Source organism: Atheta coriaria, unplaced genomic scaffold (assembly GCF_025399875.1).
Source record: "Atheta coriaria isolate IRGN ID8LTWV9N9 unplaced genomic scaffold, Caltech_Dcor_3.1 hic_scaffold_8_pilon, whole genome shotgun sequence".
Taxonomy (NCBI): Eukaryota; Metazoa; Arthropoda; class Insecta; order Coleoptera; family Staphylinidae; genus Dalotia; species Dalotia coriaria.
The window spans coordinates 2,762,475-2,779,494 of record NW_027045450.1 but is presented as its reverse complement, the minus strand read 5'-3'; the positions used below and the strand labels follow the sequence as shown (position 1 = coordinate 2,779,494).

Sequence of the window (17,020 nt, the reverse complement as noted above, 5' to 3'; positions counted from 1 at the left end):
ACCATCTATCTGGCAAATTCTCTTCCTGTAATGTATAACGCCAAACTTTAAATATGTGTTTCAAATTCTTTGAATGTGCTAAACAAAACATGTTGTCGCCAGGTGGCGTGACCTGTACCGTTTTCTCACGTTGCGCTTAAGATAAGCAAGCAGGTAACGTAGGCGAGCAGTCGCACCCGGCACACGCATCGGGCCGCATGCGTTATGTGCTTTACACGCTACCTAAGTAATACGTTAAGTCGTGCAGTGCTGTAATATAATTGCTTAAGTTTGCTAAGTGTTACTGGACATGAGTGAGGCAACGAGTTGTGTGATGCACCATCGACTGGTAAGTTTATAATTAAATTATTCTTGTTATAAAAATATATGTGTAGAGCATGCTTGGTCTTGTTTTCTTCTTGGCGTGTTATCAGTGTTGTGGATAAACAACTTGTTTTTATCGCGTCCTCTCGCTCTTGTCGCGTGAATTTGTTGAGTTCACAGCGCGTGTTAGAGTATGCGTCTAAGAATAAAATTGTTTCTTACATCACTGAGGATTTTAAGTTTATATACTGCTATATTTAATGTTTCTATTAATAATATGGATTAAAAATTTCTAAAAATTTGCCCATTTCTTCTTATGAAAAAATGCTACATTATGCTACAGTTAGTTCGGAATAATTTCCCCAGATGCAGAATTTAATTTTGTATCTCTCTGTATTGAAATTTATTGCAAGAAAATTCCGTACCGCGAGTTATAATGAAAGTTGTGTCTATACGCACTTGTACTCGTTGCGCTTGGAATTGTAGTTTTATTGATATAACACGCGATCACGGCTTCATAATAAGTCTGGAATAATTTTCTTAGATGCAGAGTTTAACTCTGTATCTTCCTGCTTTTAACTGTTTTTCACAGTCACACATACACACACGCATGCACGTAATGAAGAGCCGCCCGTTATTGCGTATGTATGTAAACGAATCAACTTAGCACTACCTGATATGTTTATTGATTATTGTACGAAAATATTAAATGAATCGTTTATTAAATACTGATTTGTTTCGTATCTGACTTTCGTTGTTTTCAATTTCATTGCAATATTAACTACCCTTGTTGCATATTTGATAAATGTGTTTTGAAGTTGATAAATATTTTCAAAGGTGAGATGGCGCTACGATGTACGGTTTTGCATTAAATATTGTTTGTTGGTGGTAGTGAGTGCACACCGTGTCCGTGTGGATCACGCGATTTCGCGCAAGAGATAAGTTTGTTTACCTGCAGGTATCGAATCTTTATTTCGGTGAATCAAAACACACCGTTGCTGTTTAGTACATTAGTATCGTAAATTTAAGTAAATATTCTTCAATTCTTTCATAAATATAACTAACAATTTTATATTAATTCTAATACGTTTTGATTATCAGCAGATGATTACGGACTATTGTGTTACCTGGTAAACGAGAAACGATGCATGTTCAAATTAAATATCACTTAAATATTTAATGTAAAATCTGGCAATCTGTCAGCATTTATAGATGGCAATACGAGGGCAGTCCGACAAGTACCTAGCCTTGGCGCCCGATGAAGCCAAATCAAAAAAAGAAATGTACTATCGTGTAGTACGTCTCTATAGAGGGTCACAGTTAAAATTTAAACCAGTTCAAACGTTTAGTTTTGGTTTGATCGCGTTTGAGAGTTGACGTGTCCGCGTATTTAGACAAAATGGAAAAAGAGCAATATCGATCGGTGATTCGATTCCTGTTTTTGGAAGGGAAATTGCGCAGTGAAATCAAAAACCGACTGGATGCTGTATATACGGTGAATCTTCTCCTTCGATTGCAACCATAAAAAATTAGTATAATGAATTTCAACGTGGTCGCACGTCGGTTTTTGATGAGCCACGCCCAGGTGCTCCAAAAACAGCTACCACCGAGAAAAACGTGAAAAAAGTCCATGATCTTGTATTAGCAGACCGTCGACTAAAGGTGACTCAAAAATCCGCGAGGGTCATATCCTGCATCAAATATTGGGCATGAAAAAGCTGTCGGCGCGATGGGTGCCGCGTTTGCTCACTCCGGACCACAAGCGCAACCGTGAGACCACTTCCCAGCAGTGTTTGGCGCTGTTTTCGCGCAATCCCGAGGAGTTTCTGCGTCGTTTTGTAACTGTTGACCAAACATGGATCCACTGGTATACACCCGAGACCAAAGAACAGTCAAAACAATGGACTTTACCCGATGAACGTGCTCCGAAACAGGCGAAGACTGTCCCATCGGCCGGAAAGGTGATGGCTACTGTTTTCTGGGATTCAAAAGGGGTAATCTACATTGACTACCTAGAAAGGGCAAAAATTACAGGACTATACTATGCCCAATTATTGGACCGATTCGACATGGAATTAAGGAAAAATCGGCCTCATTTGGCCAGAAAAAAAGTGCTCTTCCACCATGACAACGCACCGGCCCACAGCTCCAACATCGCCACAGCGAAATTGGTCAAATTAGGCTATGAATTGCTGCCACATCCACCTTATTCGCCAGATTTGGCCCCGTGTGACTTCTTTTTATTCCCAAAATTGAAAAAATCACTCGCCGGGCAAAAATTTGAGTCAAATAAGTCGCTCATTGCCGCCACGGTAGCATATTTTGCAGACCTCCCGAAAACATTTTTTTCCGACGGGTTAAAAAAGTTGGAACATCGCTGGGTCAAGTATATCGAGCTAGAAGGAGACTATGTTGAGAAATAAAATGATAGGTTTCCAAAATTTTCGGTTTTTCTTTAAAAGGCTAAATACTTATCGGACTACCCTCGTAACATAGACTAAAAATTGTAAAATAAACTTGTATTGTTTATTTCTATATTTATCAGCAAGCAATCTTCGACACAAGAATTGTGTTTGTTTGAACACAATATACACTTTCTTATGGTGTGTCGTCGTTGTCACGCCGCATGTTGCTGCATCTTAGTTTAGTTTAGATCACCGGTAATGTACCTATTGCGAATTCGCGTACAAGGTCGCGTGCCTTCGACGCGCCGTCTTTGCGCACCTCTTGCTTTCTTATCATATACTGTCCCGTCGTTGTTTACGCAGTTTCGGCATGCACTATCGGTGGATTGCACGCAGTTTCGTGCCGGTCGCTAGTTAATCCAGCTGTGTTTTGAGAGACTTGTATCGTTTATTCGTGTTATACTCGAAGATCAATCGACTATTTATTTGTACTTTGCGACTATAGTAATTTGTTTAATATTCGGTAATGTCGGTTTTTTGATCGCGTTTGTTATGTATATTACAAGTCACGTGATACTGGATTTGATAACATTCTTCACTCGGCGTTGTGTTTGATGTCGGTTACTAAATTATATATCGCCCCCACGTTGATTCTCATCATTAAGAAAGATCCATGCGGCTCGTGTAAGTATATTGTTTATTTGCACATATGGTTTATTTTATGTTGATTGTTAATTATAACATAATTCAATTGTATGAAATATTTTTGTTTTAATTAATGTTTTCGTTTAGTTACAGCACTCGTTGTGCCTGGCAGTCCGATAAGCTGTACACTGGTAAGTTTATAATTCAATTATATTTTTTGGTCAAATTTGCATTTGCTGTTTATAAACAAGTTTTCTATTTATCATGTACTACCTACCTGTGACTCAAATAAGACGACTGGAACGGTCGGACATAATTAGGAGATATTCGCAATTCAAAAAAGGGCAAAAAAGAAAAATTGCACTTTTAGTCACGTTTTTGATCCTTTTATCCCACGAAATTAAATTATTTTAAATTTTCATCTAATGCAGAATTTTCCAATTTTGATCGGTTGGTCGCTGTCGCTTTTAGTTTAAAATATATGCAACATTATGGTTTATTGCAATTTTTTCTTAAGAATGAAAATTTCATCTCTCAGATTTTCGTTTTAACTATCTGATAGAGAATAGTCCGTAGATTAAGACGCTGCGATCAGATCCTATTTATCTCTTTTAGTATACGAGATATTCGCGATTAAATAAAATAAGCAAAAATTGAAGAATGTCACTTTTTAGCACTTTTAGTCGCGTTTTTCGACCTTTTACTCTAGGAAATATAATTATTTTATATTTTTATTTGATAGAGAATTTTCCAATCTATCATAATCAACAATTCGTTGATAGCTATCGGTTTCAGTTTAAGAGATATTAATTTTTGAAAATCGTCGAAAAAATGTATCAACCCCCTTGGCAATTTTTTCTTAAGAATTAAAATTTCATCTCTCAGATTTCCGTTTTAACTATCCTATCTTATAGGGAATAATCCATAGATTAAGACGCTGCGATCAGATCTTATTTATCTCTTTTAGTTTACGAGATATTCGCGATTGAAGAAAATGGGCTAAAATTGAAAAATGGCAAAATGTCACTTTTTAGCACTTTTGATATTAAGTTTTGAAAATCGTCGAAAAAAAGTATCAAGCACCCCCCCCTTGGCAATTTTTTTCTTAAGAATTAAAATTTATTTTTTCAGATATCCGTTTTAACTATCCTATCTGATAGAGCATAGTCCGTAGATTAAGACGCTGCGATCAGATCTTAATTATCTCTTTTAGTTTACGAGATATTCGCGATTGAATAAAATGGGCAAAAATTGCAAAATGTCCCTTTTTAGCACTTTTGGTCGCATTTTTCGACCTTTTCCTGCAGGAAATATAATTATTTTATATTTTGATCTAATAAAGAATTTTCCAATCTTTCATAATCAACAATTTGTTGGTAGCTATCTTTTTTACTTTAAGAGATATTAAGTTTTGAAAATCGTCGAAAAAAAGTATCAAGCAGCCCCCCTTGGCAATTTTTTTCTTAAGAATTAAAATTTATTTTTTCAGATATCCGTTTTAACTATCCTATCTGATAGAGCATAGTCCGTAGATTAAGACGCTGCGATCAGATCTTAATTATCTCTTTTAGTTTACGAGATATTCGCGATTGAATAAAATGGGCAAAAATTGCAAAATGTCCCTTTTTAGCACTTTTGGTCGCATTTTTCGACCTTTTCCTGCAGGAAATATAATTATTTTATATTTTGATCTAATAAAGAATTTTCCAATCTTTCATAATCAACAATTTGTTGGTAGCTATCTTTTTTACTTTAAGAGATATTAAGTTTTGAAAATCGTCGAAAAAAAGTATCAAGCAGCCCCTTGGCAATTTTTTCTTAAGAATTAAAATTTATTTTTTCAGATATCCGTTTTAACTATCCTATCTGATAGAGCATAGTCCGTAGATTAAGACGCTGCGATCAGATCTTAATTATCTCTTTTAGTTTACGAGATATTCGCGATTGAATAAAATGGGCAAAAATTGCAAAATGTCACTTTTTAGCACTTTTGGTCGCATTTTTCGACCTTTTCCTGTAGGAAATATAATTATTTTATACTTTGATCTAATAAAGAATTTTCCAATCTTTCATAATCAACAATTTGTTGGTAGCTATCTTTTTTACTTTAAGAGATATTAAGTTTTGAAAATCGTCGAAAAAAAGTATCAAGCACCCCCCTTGGCAATTTTTTTCTTAAGAATTAAAATTTATTTTTTCAGATATCCGTTTTAACTATCCTATCTGATAGAGCATAGTCCGTAGATTAAGACGCTGCGATCAGATCTTAATTATCTCTTTTAGTTTACGAGATATTCGCGATTGAATAAAATGGGCAAAAATTGCAAAATGTCCCTTTTTAGCACTTTTGGTCGCATTTTTCGACCTTTTCCTGTAGGAAATATAATTATTTTATACTTTGATCTAATAAAGAATTTTCCAATCTTTCATAATCAACAATTTGTTGGTAGCTATCTTTTTTACTTTAAGAGATATTAAGTTTTGAAAATCGTCGAAAAAAAGTATCAAGCACCCCCCTTGGCAATTTTTTTCTTAAGAATTAAAATTTATTTTTTCAGATATCCGTTTTAACTATCCTATCTGATAGAGCATAGTCCGTAGATTAAGACGCTGCGATCAGATCTTAATTATCTCTTTTAGTTTACGAGATATTCGCGATTGAATAAAATGGGCAAAAATTGCAAAATGTCCCTTTTTAGCACTTTTGGTCGCATTTTTCGACCTTTTCCTGTAGGAAATATAATTATTTTATATTTTGATCTAATAAAGAATTTTCCAATATTTCATAATCAACAATTTATAGGTAGCTATCTTTTTTACTTTAAGAGATATTAATTTTTGAAAATCGTCGAAAAAAAATATCAAGCACCCCCCCTTTGCAATTTTTTTCTTAAGAATTAAAATTTTATTTTCTAGATTTCCGTTTTAACTATCCTATCTGATAGAGCATAGTCCGTAGATTAAGATGCTGCGATCAGATCTTAATTATCTCTTTTAGTTTACGAGATATTCGCGATTGAATAAAATGGGCAAAAATTGCAAAATGTCCCTTTTTAGCACTTCTGGTCGCATTTTTCGACCTTTTCCTGTAGGAAATATAATTATTTTATATTTTGATCTAATAAAGAATTTTCCAATATTTCATAATCAACAATTTATAGGTAGCTATCTTTTTTACTTTAAGAGATATTAATTTTTGAAAATCGTCGAAAAAAAATATCAAGCACCCCCCCTTTGCAATTTTTTTCTTAAGAATTAAAATTTTATTTTCTAGATTTCCGTTTTAACTATCCTATCTGATAGAGCATAGTCCGTAGATTAAGACGCTGCGATCAGATCTTAATTATCTCTTTTAGTTTACGAGATATTCGCGATTGAATAAAATGGGCAAAAATTGCAAAATGTCCCTTTTTAGCACTTTTGGTCGCATTTTTCGACCTTTTCCTGTAGGAAATATAATTATTTTATATTTTGATCTAATAAAGAATTTTCCAATATTTCATAATCAACAATTTATAGGTAGCTATCTTTTTTACTTTAAGAGATATTAATTTTTGAAAATCGTCGAAAAAAAATATCAAGCACCCCCCCTTTGCAATTTTTTTCTTAAGAATTAAAATTTTATTTTCTAGATTTCCGTTTTAACTATCCTATCTGATAGAGCATAGTCCGTAGATTAAGATGCTGCGATCAGATCTTAATTATCTCTTTTAGTTTACGAGATATTCGCGATTGAATAAAATGGGCAAAAATTGCAAAATGTCCCTTTTTAGCACTTCTGGTCGCATTTTTCGACCTTTTCCTGTAGGAAATATAATTATTTTATATTTTGATCTAATAAAGAATTTTCCAATATTTCATAATCAACAATTTATAGGTAGCTATCTTTTTTACTTTAAGAGATATTAATTTTTGAAAATCGTCGAAAAAAAATATCAAGCACCCCCCCTTTGCAATTTTTTTCTTAAGAATTAAAATTTTATTTTCTAGATTTCCGTTTTAACTATCCTATCTGATAGAGCATAGTCCGTAGATTAAGATGCTGCGATCAGATCTTAATTATCTCTTTTAGTTTACGAGATATTCGCGATTGAATAAAATGGGCAAAAATTGCAAAATGTCCCTTTTTAGCACTTTTGGTCGCATTTTTCGACCTTTTCCTGTAGGAAATATAATTATTTTATATTTTGATCTAATAAAGAATTTTCCAATCTTTCATAATCAACAATTTATAGGTAGCTATCTTTTTTACTTTAAGAGATATTAATTTTTGAAAATCGTCGAAAAAAAGTATCAAGCACCCCCCCCCTTGGCAATTTTTTTCTTAAGAATTAAAATTTTATTTTCTAGATTTCCGTTTTAACTATCCTATCTGATAGAGCATTGTCCGTAGATTAAGACGCTGCGACCAGATCTTAATTTTCTCTTTTAGTTTACGAGATATTCGCGATTGAATTAAATGAAATGATTGAATATAACACTTGAACGCGGTATCACAATAACTTAGAAATCATTTTCCCTGATGCGGAATTTAATTCTGTATCTGCCTGTATTTATTTACCTCATTTCCAGATATGTATTGACTTTTTTTGCATATTTTTGTTGCATATTTGATTAATGTGTTTTGAAGTTGATAAATATTTTCAATGGTTAGATGCCGCTATGATGTACGGTTTTGCATTAAATATTGCTTGTTGGTGGTAGTGAGTGCACACCGTGTCCGTGTAGATCACGCGATTTCGCGCAAGAGATAAGTTTGTTTACCTGCAAGTATCGAATCTTTATTTCGTGGAATCAAAACACACTGTTTATTATATTAGCATCGTAAATCTAAGTAAATATTCTTCAATTCTTTCATGAATATAACTAACAATTTTATATTAATTCTAATACATTTTTATTATCAGCAGATGATTACGAATCAATGTGTTACCTGGTAAACGAAAAACGATGCATGTTTAAATTAAATATCACTTAAATATTTAATGTAAAATCTGGCAATCTGGCAATCTGTCAGCATAAGAAATCAGAATTACGAAAATCGATTTTTAATTTTTTATTACTTTTACTAATCTAAACTTCGAAACTACTGTATCATTTATACTCGTAGATGGCAATACCATGGACTAAAAATTGTAAAATAAACTTGTATTGTTTATTTCTATATTTATCAGCAATCGTGAACCTTCGACACAAAAATTGTGTTTGTTTGAACATAATATACACTTTCTTATCGCATTGCCGTGTGTCGCCGTTGCCAGCACCTCACGCCGCATGTTGCTGCATCTTAGTTTAGTTTTGATCCCAGGTAAACAGCCAAATGCAATTCGCGCATAAGGTCGCGTGTGTTCGACGCGCCGGCTTTGCGCACCTCTTGTTTTCTTATCATAAACTGCCTCGTCGTTGCTTATGCAGCTTGCGGCCAGTTTTGTGCCGGTCGCTGGTTGATCCAGACGTATTTTGGGCGACTCGTATTGATTATCCGGACTTCTACTTTCCAATTCGTATTATATTCGATCATCAATTGACTATTTAATTTTAACTTGACTTTAGTACAACTTTAGTATTGTTATTTATTATTTGCGCGTAAGTGTATCGCGGCTATGTTGTTTACCTGTTTTGAAGTGCCGTCGGCCATCTTCTAATTGGTAAGAATTGCTATTTATTTTATTCTGCACTTGCGTAAAAAACATTGGATTTCATTTAAAGTTAGAATAATATATGTAATTGATTTAGTTTTCCATTCTAAGCGTCTGTCAGTATCCGATATAACGTCGCGTTCGCCGTGCATGTGTTCGCCTTTCAGGTGCATCATGGCCGCTGCCGGTATCTCAGCTCTGTTGCAAACAATACGGTCTTAAAACCTAATTAATACAGTAAATTCATATGAACGTTTGCATCTTTTATTAAATTCAAATTATAATCTAAGCCTTTCTAACTTGTGCCGATATTGCCAGCTAGCATTGTGTTCAATCTTCTGACTATTGACGCTTATCGGTGTTTGTTTACAACTAGTGCGTTCTTATCTCGTTCGCCGTGTGGAATGCACCGTGCACACACATTTCAGCAACAAACATCGTGTTTTGATGCACGAATTGATAACATTCTTTTATTTTGCATTTATATAGGGTAAAGTACCCAATCATTGGCACTCTAAGAGAGAACTGCATGTCAGTCTGGAATTATACTGTCATAAAATCCCATTTACATTAGTTAATAAACAAAACATGTGACAAAATCAAAGAAAATACTTTAATCTTTGTTTTTTTATAACAGTTTATAAGTGATTGAATAATAATAAATAAACATATGCTCAAAATCCAAAAGACTGCAGAAAATCCTATTATTGGCATAGAAAATCTCAATATTGGCCCCTACTCGTCTAATTATTGGCATGTAGTTCAAGTAGGAGATATGTAGGTACCTATCTATCAATAAAGTTGAAAATACTTACTTAACGTATAATTAAAGCAATATTTTATTAATTAAATATCTGCCTTTATTTACATAAGTACCTAATCTATCTTATAGTAGGTATTTAAAATGTGCATAAAAATATTTTGTAATTCAATTTTTATGCCTAACATAAACACTTTTTCTTATTCAAGCTACTAGTTTCACTTTATCAGTACTTAAATGGCTATCCTTGAGATCTTTTAACATTTATGCTTAACCACCAACAAAATATTAATGAGTCGGATTATGAACCTACTTAAAAACAAATACTCAACATCCCTATTTTATACCCTACCTAGTTCGCAGTGTTCTAGAACCAAAAAGTAACATTAAGTTAATTTCTGTTATTGTTAACTTTTTGTTAGTTCTAATATGACTATCATGATCATAATCTAAATGAATAAAAAAAAACAATATTAGCACTCAATATTCTATTATGGGCACTACTGCCAATAATTAGCTTTTAGTTATTGGCACGGGTGCCAAGAATAGGATTTTGATAAATTCTTGATCCATATGTTGGCACATGTAATAAATCAATGTGATAAATGATATATTCAGGAAATAATCTTTGAATCTATTGCCTAAACGTGTAATTAAGCATATCAAATTAATTCAAAAGTATCTATTAGCCGAATAGCTGCGATATACAATGATTAAAAAAGGTCTCACCTTAAGAAAAAAACAAAATAACTACACCAAATCACAAACACAAAATATCCGCTGTTGTATCTAAATCGCCATATTAGTTATTGGAACAGTGTAGTCAAATTTGAACAGAAAAAATATACTATTGTACAATTTAATGCATATCAAACTTGAATTATCTATGGTTTCCTTGTTTTTTCGAATTAAAACATAAAGTGCCAATAATTGGAGGAGTGCCAACGATTGGGTGTTTTACCCTACCTAACATGTTTTAACTTTTATTATTCATTTATTATAGTAATTGAAGAAATACCAGTGAGGGTCAGTGACGTTTCATGAGTTACAATGCACAGGGTGAGAGTTCATGGGTGAGATTATAATTAAATTCTTCATTTCATGGGCATAATTCAGTTTCGCGTCATTGTAATTGTCATTCCGGTTTGAATTACTATAAATTTAATACGAGTACATTGCCCGCCTGGGAAATGCTTATTTTTACCAATGTTTAATGTTTACACTGGAATGCCCCTGATATGAGAATTTATTGACATTTTCTTTCGGTTTGCTCCGCCGGCTGATGTGAGATGCTAGGCCGGTTGGTGCATGAAAATAAAACTGATAAAAATATATTTATTCCGTACCCTACAACTTGCACACGAGAATTGTTTGACTTCTACTTGTTCATCGGTGTTAGTATTTCTATTCTTTAGATTATATTTAATATTTCTAAATATTTCATTGAATTATTTTGATTTGTTCTTACCGCAGTTTTACTTGATCGGGAATTTCCCTTCAGTACAGTTCAACCATTTTCCAAATTTCGAGTTTTGTAATGTCGATTCATGCGAACAATTCTGGTTTTAATGCAAATCCATTCCCTGATATGTTTCCTACTTGGCATCAATACTTGTTCTACGATTTTCAATCTCAGGATTTGCATTCCTGGTAAGTCTCATCATATTTTTGTATTCTTAGAATATGTACAGTATGTATGTATGTTTGAAACTTCTGATTGTCAGTATTAGGTATATTTTTGTATATTTTCGTTATGCGAACTCTGCGGCCTACTAATATCAGCGCGGCGTCAAAAATCCAGAATTAAATCTATGCCGGGTGGTATTTGTTAGCGGTAGAAGTGACTCGATTCAGGGCACCTTACGAAGCTAGCGGTAAAAGTGACTCGTGTTCAGGGCACCGTAGGAACCCGCGAGAAATTGAATAAAAGGGTGAGTTTTGTCACCGTTTCTCGTGAAATGTTTGTATTTTTTCGTGTTTGCGCGCGATCTAGGGGGCTCACTATCGTCAGCGCGGCGTCTAGAGATGCGGAATTAAATTCTCCGTCGGGTTGTATTTGTTTGTTGCAGGTATTCGACCTGCAACCCGCGAAAATTTGCATAAAAGGGTGATTTTTGTCACCCTTTACATGACATGATGAAACTCTATAATTATCGTAAAATAAAAGGATGTATCGTTTATGTTTTCTTTTAATTCTAGTACTTGCCGTACCCTTGCAATCCGATGAGCGCTACATTGGTAAGTTTATAATTAAGTTATATTATTAGGTTAAATGATTGAAGACCTGCGTGTTGCAATAGCTTGCGAATTTGCGGGGAAGGGGGGGGGGGGGTATATTTCACTTACTTGTAATATGGAAAACAGATCCTATTGCGAACGTTTGTGAAATGTTCAAATTTTTCATCGGATTCTGATAGCGCAAGAGGGGTTTTGTTAATTTAGTTGAGTTTCATTCGGTGGTCCGTAGCAGAGTGGCTACAGAAGGTGGCTATTATCAAATTATTTATTTTAATTTTACGATGTGTAGTGTTATAAATATATTACTCTAGCACTGAAATGAAAATTAAAATTCTTTATAATTTTCATATAATTTATAACTTGTGGGCTTGACTGTCGGGAAACCTACAAAAATGCCCTTTTTGTGTTTTTTGGTCGGCTAATTTTGTGGTTTTTAGTGTATAGCGGGCGAACGCAATGTCGTAAGACAATAGTTTTTTCACCAAGTTGTAGGTATTAAAATTCCTAATATTTTTTATATATAACTTGTGGGTTTGACCCTCGGGAAACCTACAAAAATGCCCTTTTTGTGTTTTTTGGTAGGCTAATTTTGTGATTTTTAGTGATTAGCGGGCGAACGCAATGTCGAAAGACAACATCTTTTTTAGCAAATTGTAGGTATTAAAATTCTTTATAATTTTCATATATAATTTGTGAGTTTAACCCCCGGGAAACCTACAAAAATGCCCTTTTTGTGTTTTTCGGTCGGCTAATTTTGTGGTTTTTACTGTTTAGCGAGCGAACGCAATCTCGTGGGGCAACTGTTCTTTCACCAAATTGTAAGTATTAAAATTCTTTATAATTTTCATGTATAACTTGTGGGTTTGACCCTTGGAAAACCTACAAAAAATGGCCTTTTTGTGTTTTTCGGTCGGCTAATTTTGTGATTTTTAGCATTAAGCAGGCGAACCCAATGTCGTAAGACAACAGTTTTTTCACTAAATTGTAGGTATTAAAATTCTTTATAATTTTCATATATAACTTGTTGGTTTGACCCCCGGGAAACCTACAAAAATGCCCTTTTTGTATTTTTCGGTCGGCTAATTTTGTGGTTTTTACTGTTTAGCGGGCGAACGCAATGTCGTGGGGCAACTGTTCTTTCACCAAATTGTAAGTATTAAAATTCTTTATAATTTTCATATATAATTTATGAGTTTGACACTTAGGAAACCTACAAAAATGCCGTTTTTGTGTTTTTCGGTCGGCTAATTTTGTGGTTTTTAGTATTTAGCGGGCGAACGCAATGTCGTAAGACAACAGTTTTTTCACCAAGTTGTAGGTATTAAAATTCCTAATATTTTTTATATATAACTTGTGGGTTTGACCCTCGGGAAACCAACAAAAATGCCTTTTTTGTGTTTTTCAGTCGGCTAATTTTGTGGTTTTTACTGTTTAGCGGGCAATCGCATTGTCGTGGGGCAACTGTTCTTTCACCAAATTGTAAATATTAAAATTCTTTATAATTTTGATATATAATTTGTGAGTTTTACCCCTAGGAAATCTTCAAAAATGCCCTTTTTGTGTTTTTTGGTTGGCTAATTTTGTGGTTTTTTTTTTGTTCTAGCCGGCGAACGCAATGTCGTGGGGCAACCGTTCTTGCACTAAATTGTACGGTGCCTTGAATGGGAGTCACTTCTACCGCTACTTTCGTACAGTGCCCTAAATGGAAATCTTTATGGATCCTGTAAGAAGAAGATTTAATTTATGTATGTGTATATTTCTTTTACATAAATATTTTCCAGTTGTTGGATGAAGAATTGGCTAATCTGAGATGGCCAACTTTATCAATAAGGACCAAGTGGAGAGGTTCCGTCGTACTGGTAGAGTGCGTATTCAGGAAGATGAATGTGTCAACTGGACTAAATACGAAGAACGTATGTTATATTTTGGCAATTTATAATATTTTATATTTTACTATTCTGTTATTCATTCTGGTTTATAGTGTCTAAGAAATTGAAGATTGGATTGCCGGTGATGATGATGATTCCAAATACGATTGAAAGAATTTACAACATTTTGAAGCTGCTATTGATATCATTTTTGTTTATTTTGTTAAAAGTTATAAACAGAGTATTATAATTGCTTATTATTATCCTCTTTTTTTGCTTGTATTGTTAAAAGTGTTGTATATAATAAGAAATTTCGTTTCTGATTCTACATGTTTGAATAAAAATGTAGTTTTATAAATTTTTATTGTTTTACTTGTTCTAAACGGAGAACATAGCTCACAACATCGTTACTCCTTTAATTAATCCATAAATCCCTTAAACTTTAATCGAAATGCCACTGCTAGATATGAGAAATAGTTCAAAATCAATTTTATATTGAATCAATATTAATTTAAAAACGGTATCACTAGTGTCATCTATCCACGAGTAACAAAACTACGCCGCTATTCAAGAGATTTAGCCTACTGCACTTTCTGCGATCCTAATATTCAAAAGAATTTTGTTACCATTTTCAATGGATTTCTCGACAAAATTTGTCGAGAAAATTGCTGAAATGTTACTGCTCATCAGTCTGTAGTATTAGGAACGCAGAAAGTGGACATAGATACTTCCCGCCAAATTATTATATATATTATTTCAATTTGTTTCAAAATTCCAACTTTTAATTTTCAACATAAAAAACAGAAATCTTTTGCCATTTTTTTAATAAAATCTTTTCTTTAAAATTTTTTTGTGCCTTTTGATGATTTTTCAATAATGATGCCACCTTGTAGAGAATTTTTCAAGGATCAAGATTATGTAGTTCTTAATTTTCTAGCCCTCTTAGTTGTCGAGATCCTTCAGAATTCGAAAACCGAATTTGCTGAATAAAAATTTTTAAACATTCATTTTACCCGCCATTACTATTTACCGCCTCCTTCATTTACCTCCTCTCGCTTTCTGCGATCCGAATACCAAAACCTGAGTTTCGACTGTTTCGAGTCCAAATTTTGTGTCATTTTGTCTCTCAGAGTCGACAAAATAAAGATTGAATATTAGGATCGCAGAAAGTTGAGGAGGCTGATAAAGTTTTCGCGGTAACTAGTAATGTGCTGCCTCTGGTGGTGACGGACCGAAGCTCAAAATTTTCGGTTGTTGTAGTTTCTAATTGATAGATGGCACTAGCATGCACTTTTCAAAATAAATGTTTTAAGGGATCGTTAAATATGTGGTCCGGTAGAAATAACAGAAATAATTTTAATTAGAAAAACTTAAAAATATTCTTTATTAAAGAAAACACACAAGCATACATTTTGTGAATCAAATCGTGTAATAATCACAAAATTTATTTAAAAGAATTAAATACTGACAATCTGATGCAAGAATGGTCCTTCTACGATGTCAGACTCAGGTGCAAAATCCCTAAAACGAGCAAAAATTAGTCTTTCGAACATAAAAATGCTATTTTAAGGGTTAATTTGTGAGATAATTACCTGAGTTAATTAGGAAAATGATAAAGAAATTAAATACTTACAATCTGATGCAAGAATGGTCCTTTTACGATGTCAGACTCAGGTGCAAAATCCCTAAAAGCATAAAAAATTATTCATTTGAACATAAAAATGCAATTTTGGGGGTCAAATTGTGACATAATCACAAAAGTTATTTAGGAAAATGATTGAGAAATTAATTACTTACAATCTGATGCAAGAATGGTCCTTCTACGATGTCAGACTCAGATGCAAAATCCCTAAAACCATCAAAAATTATTCATTTGAACATAAAAATGCAATTTTGGGGGTCAATTTGTGACATAATCACAAAAGTTATTTAGGAATATGATAAAGGAATTAATTACTTACAATCTGATGCAAGAATGGTCCTTCTACGATGTCAGACTCAGGTGCAAAATCCCTAAAACCATCAAAAATTATTCATTTGAACATAAAAATGCAATTTTGGGGGTCAAATTGTGACATAATCACAAAAGTTATTTAGGAAAATGATAAAGGAATTAATTACTTACAATCTGATGCCAAAATGGTCCTTCTTCGATGTCAGACTCAGGTGCAAAATCTCTAAAACAAGCCTAAATTAGTCATTCGAGCATAAAAATGCAATGCACCTAGATGTAATGTAAACAAAAAACAAGAAATTAAATAAAATAAATATTAGTAAAATTAAGAGAAAATTCTTGCGAGAATTATTTATAAACAAATGATGTCCACATCATTTTTCTGAGAATCTGCATCTACGTATTCAGTGGCGTAGCTGCCAAGAGGCTAGGCTAGGCAGTGCCCAGGGGCCCTCAAGCTCTGGGGGACCCTCGAATTCTTAAAATAAATATGACAGGTTGCAACCCGACATCAATCATGACAGCTCAGTTGAGAGAAATTTGAAAGTTGTATTCAGGAAATTAGGGCCCCATTTTTTGATTTGTCCCAGGGCCCTTGGATTCCTTGCTACGCTAATGCATCTATTATCGATCGCAAGCTAGAGCCCAAAATTTTTGCGGAACGAAAAAAAAGGCGAGTAAAAGTTCCAGTAAGACATTAGAAACATTAAATAAAATAGGATATAAACATTATATCATTGGTGTTAGAAACGAATTTAAATCTTAAACTCATGCTTCAATACGCGCTGTAAACTCAATAATTCCACGCGACAAGAGCGAGAGGACGCGATAAAAACAAGTTGTTTATCCACAACACGGATAACACCTTAAAAAGAAAACAAGGCCAAGCATGCTCTACACATATATTTTTATAATAAGAATAATTTAATTATATACTTACCAATCGATGGTGCATCACACAACTCGTTGCCTCACCCACGTTCAGTAACACTTGTAAACTTAAGCAATTACTTTACAGCACTGCACAACGTAACGTATTACTTAGGTAGCGTGTAGAGCACATAACGCATGCGGCCCGGCCCGATGCGTGTGCCGGGTGCGACTGCTCACCTGCGTTACCTGCTTACTTATCTTAAGCGCAGCGTGAGAAAACGGTACAGGTCACGCCATCCTGCGACAATGTGATACATCTGCACATATCATATTTA

General features: G+C 33.7%; 1 protein-coding gene and 1 long non-coding RNA gene across 52 annotated transcripts; one reads left to right on the top strand and one right to left on the bottom strand.

Moving 5' to 3' along the window:
• Positions 1–13: 13 nt before the first annotated feature.
• On the top strand, positions 14–14,216 carry LOC135797365 (uncharacterized). 50 transcript variants are annotated; one of them, XM_065309681.1, is made up of 12 exons: positions 57–328; positions 3,501–3,544; positions 10,756–10,811; positions 11,226–11,402; positions 11,952–11,990; positions 12,593–12,643; positions 12,765–12,808; positions 13,096–13,139; positions 13,426–13,469; positions 13,594–13,713; positions 13,772–13,903; positions 13,972–14,216. In XM_065309681.1, the coding sequence occupies exons 4-10, from the start codon at positions 11,300–11,302 to the stop codon at positions 13,632–13,634; spliced, it is 366 nt and encodes a 121-aa protein (XP_065165753.1). In that variant the 5' UTR covers positions 57–328; positions 3,501–3,544; positions 10,756–10,811; positions 11,226–11,299; the 3' UTR covers positions 13,635–13,713; positions 13,772–13,903; positions 13,972–14,216. The 50 variants fall into 50 exon arrangements, 48 of the variants coding, with proteins under 48 accessions (XP_065165764.1, XP_065165766.1, XP_065165765.1 ...); XM_065309680.1 differs by having other exon boundaries at positions 10,756–10,825; XM_065309679.1 differs by having other exon boundaries at positions 10,756–11,146.
• A 996-nt stretch (positions 14,217–15,212) lies between these two features.
• LOC135797115 (uncharacterized) lies at positions 15,213–16,935 on the bottom strand. 2 transcript variants are annotated; one of them, XR_010549456.1, is made up of 6 exons: positions 16,753–16,935; positions 15,984–16,035; positions 15,820–15,871; positions 15,656–15,707; positions 15,492–15,543; positions 15,213–15,379 (listed from the first exon to the last, which is right to left on the bottom strand). It is a non-coding gene; the product is annotated as an uncharacterized lncRNA (long non-coding RNA). The 2 variants fall into 2 exon arrangements; XR_010549457.1 differs by lacking the exon at positions 15,656–15,707.
• Between the last annotated feature and the right edge of the window lie 85 nt (positions 16,936–17,020).

What these genes read in the sequence shown, in the direction of transcription:
- LOC135797365 (XM_065309668.1), top strand. Translation starts at nt 3,323, where the DNA reads ATGTCGGTTACTAAATTATATATCGCCCCCACGTTGATTCTCATCATT. An exon ending in ATCCGATGAGCGCTACATTG is followed by an intron (nt 11,991 to 12,764) that starts GTAAGTTTATAA and finishes TTTACTGTTTAG; the next exon opens with CGAGCGAACGCAATCTCGTG. An exon ending in AACTGTTCTTTCACCAAATT is followed by an intron (nt 12,809 to 13,095) that starts GTAAGTATTAAA and finishes TTTACTGTTTAG; the next exon opens with CGGGCGAACGCAATGTCGTG.